Below are 2,500 nucleotides of genomic sequence, written 5' to 3'. Positions count from 1 at the left end.
GGGCGTGAAGGATGCAGATCTTGTTCAAAGGTTATCTTCGTAGCGTCTTTCAACAACCAGTTCAACGCTGAATGACTCTAGCAGTGGCAGTCAGCTATAAACTTTGCTCCTTAAACTTCTTACCTTCCCGTTTCGAATACAATCACGTGCGTGGAGAAGGACCACTTTTTAAGGGGGTCGATGGTAAGCCGTATAAGATGCACCTTTTCTTCTGGTTAGTGGTTTTCACAATTTTCTATCTTTAATCAAAGGGCACCCAATGCTGCACTGTTTCTGTTTACCCTAAGCCTAACTAGAATCAATCAGAATGGTCGGAACAGACGAACCCTCGGTCTATCCATGGCTGCTTGTCGTAGTACAGTGCAACATGCTAGTGCTTTCCGGTAGACTGGCACTCATTACAGATAAGTAGAAAAAACAGAAGGCAGATGGTCCCGCGTAATTAAAATTGAATTGCAAGCCGCAAACATATTCGCATTAAGGAATTGCCAAACACACGTATCAGCCTAGACGAGTGAGTGAAAGAATTTGTTTGACGGTGGCCTAAAAGAACACCGAAGAGAGCTACTAAGCAAATTAAACGGAGTCGCACAAGCCAACAAAGATTCTAGCTTTAGATCGCGATGTGTATCAATGTGCCAAACGACAAGGGTAGTAAGCGCAGAGAGAGAGAGAGAGAGAGAGAGAGAAAGAGAGAGAGAGAGAGAGAGAGATATTAGTAGTGGCAACATCTTGATTCACTAAGCAAGGTGCAGACCCACACAGATCTGCCGTATATTCTGGAACTGAACGAGAAACATGAGGCGACACTTGCGAGGAACCCATTCCTTGAATGGTTATCAGCGAGTCCATAAGATTCTTTCATGTATGTGCGAGTACTTGTACGTGTGTAAGTGTTGAATGAAAAAAAAACAAGAAACAAAAAATGAACGTGAAACAATAGGACAGGACTGGTTTTCGCTTCATTCGCAACTAGGATCAGTGGAAGCTTCAACAGCCAGATCTATTTAGTGCAACGGGCAGGGAGAACGAAAGGAATAGACTAAGAGTAGTACAGAGAAATGGGAGGCATAGTTGTGGACGTTGTAACCATCTCTAGATGCCACTACCGCGAGCTTCATGTGTTCCTCGTAGCGAGTGATAGAGACCTTTTGGGCATATTGGATAGGATTTTCCTTTACTTTTTATTCTGCAGAAAATAGGACAGATACAACCACAACCGGTGATGCCAAAAGTTATATTTCAATACTCAATCTCGAATCACTGTAAGAGCCAAAGGTATCGATATATATAAATATAGATATACTTATATATTGAAGACATAGAATCGAAATGCTAGTGCCGCTCCTTATGGCAGCCATCACGGAACGACCATTTCTTCATTTGGTTCCCGTTTTACTTTCGCATCCGCAGGCGCTGCTTTTTTTTGACAACTTTTCTTATGCTTCAGCACTTCGATCGCACTCAGCATCATCCGGCGGCCGCAAGATGGACACTCGTACCGGCTAGCGTTCAGTTTCTTCTTCGAGGAACTAGCCCCTTCACAGGGTAGAGCGTCATCATCTAGCGTCTCTGGTTTAAGTTCTGTTGTCGGTTGGCAGGTCTCCATGTGCTGCAGTTTCTGTAAACCGGTCAAGCGATAGGTACCTCCACAGTGAGCACATTCCCAGTCGTGTTCCAGTATTGTTTCGTACATCTGCATGCTCCAATCGGTTTCGACAAGGCTGGATGGTGGCGTATAGAATGAATGTTAAACAAATTTTATCAACTTTAATCCGTTGCACTAAACCACGGCACCCTCTCTATTTACCATCCGTAGGTAATATGTTCGGTAAGATAAATTCCGCCTTTAACCGCATTTGGGAGTGGTTGGAAATCGTCCGAAAACGGGTTTGGAGAAGGAATCTCAACTGTCGCTTCCTCGTCATCGTCTGCCATCGGTGGACCTTTGTAGATGGCTTTCAGATCCGCCGGCAGGAGCTTCTTGATCGTGTAGCATACTTCCGTGTTCATGAACTGTGCCAGACTAGACCACAGCTCGTGGTTCATTTGTTCGATCGATTGCTGCCGTTCTCCCTTCGTCAGCTCTCCATCAGCCGTTATGGTCAGTGCTGTGAAAGGATAATGCGACAATTTTTAAATGGAAGCTGAAGGTGCTTTGTTTCTCTTATTAAAATTAATGGCCATTACCTTTAAGCTTCTCGGATAGCAGACGGTTCCACAGGCGCCTCAGCTTGGTCGCCTTAACCAGCAACGTCTGGCCACTCTCGGGAATGGATGGGAAATCCAAACACAGCCACGCATCGCACACGATCTGGGAGAAGGTGCTGTTCGTTTCGATGGTGTGCGCGAACAGGAGCAGCGTTTGAGCGGCCGGCATTCGCAGAGTGTTGGTCAGGTAGGATTTGTTCGTTTCCAGTAGCGTCAGATAGCAAACGAGCTGGTGGCGTGCGCTGAGCGGTTGGCGTGATTTGTAAAGCACCGGTTTATCCTCGATTTC

At 45.7% G+C, this 2,500-nt stretch overlaps 1 protein-coding gene across 1 annotated transcript in view; it reads right to left on the bottom strand.

Moving 5' to 3' along the window:
• Positions 1–1,160: 1,160 nt before the first annotated feature.
• The window catches only part of LOC126569148 (probable ATP-dependent RNA helicase DHX34), a 9,189-nt gene continuing 7,849 nt past the window's right edge, over positions 1,161–2,500 (bottom strand). The window contains exons 4-6 of the mRNA XM_050226055.1: positions 2,191–2,500; positions 1,811–2,111; positions 1,161–1,724 (exon numbers count right to left, since the gene is read on the bottom strand). The exon at positions 2,191–2,500 is cut by the window's right edge and continues 105 nt beyond it. Of these exons, the coding sequence (XP_050082012.1) occupies positions 1,361–1,724; positions 1,811–2,111; positions 2,191–2,500 (975 nt within the window). The 3' untranslated portion in view covers positions 1,161–1,360. The remainder of the gene's footprint in view (positions 1,725–1,810; positions 2,112–2,190) is intronic.

This window comes from Anopheles aquasalis, chromosome 2 (genome assembly GCF_943734665.1).
Source record: "Anopheles aquasalis chromosome 2, idAnoAquaMG_Q_19, whole genome shotgun sequence".
NCBI classification, from domain to species: domain Eukaryota; kingdom Metazoa; phylum Arthropoda; class Insecta; order Diptera; family Culicidae; genus Anopheles; species Anopheles aquasalis.
The sequence above is the reverse complement of the archived record's forward strand: the minus strand, read 5'-3'. Positions and strand labels throughout refer to the sequence as shown.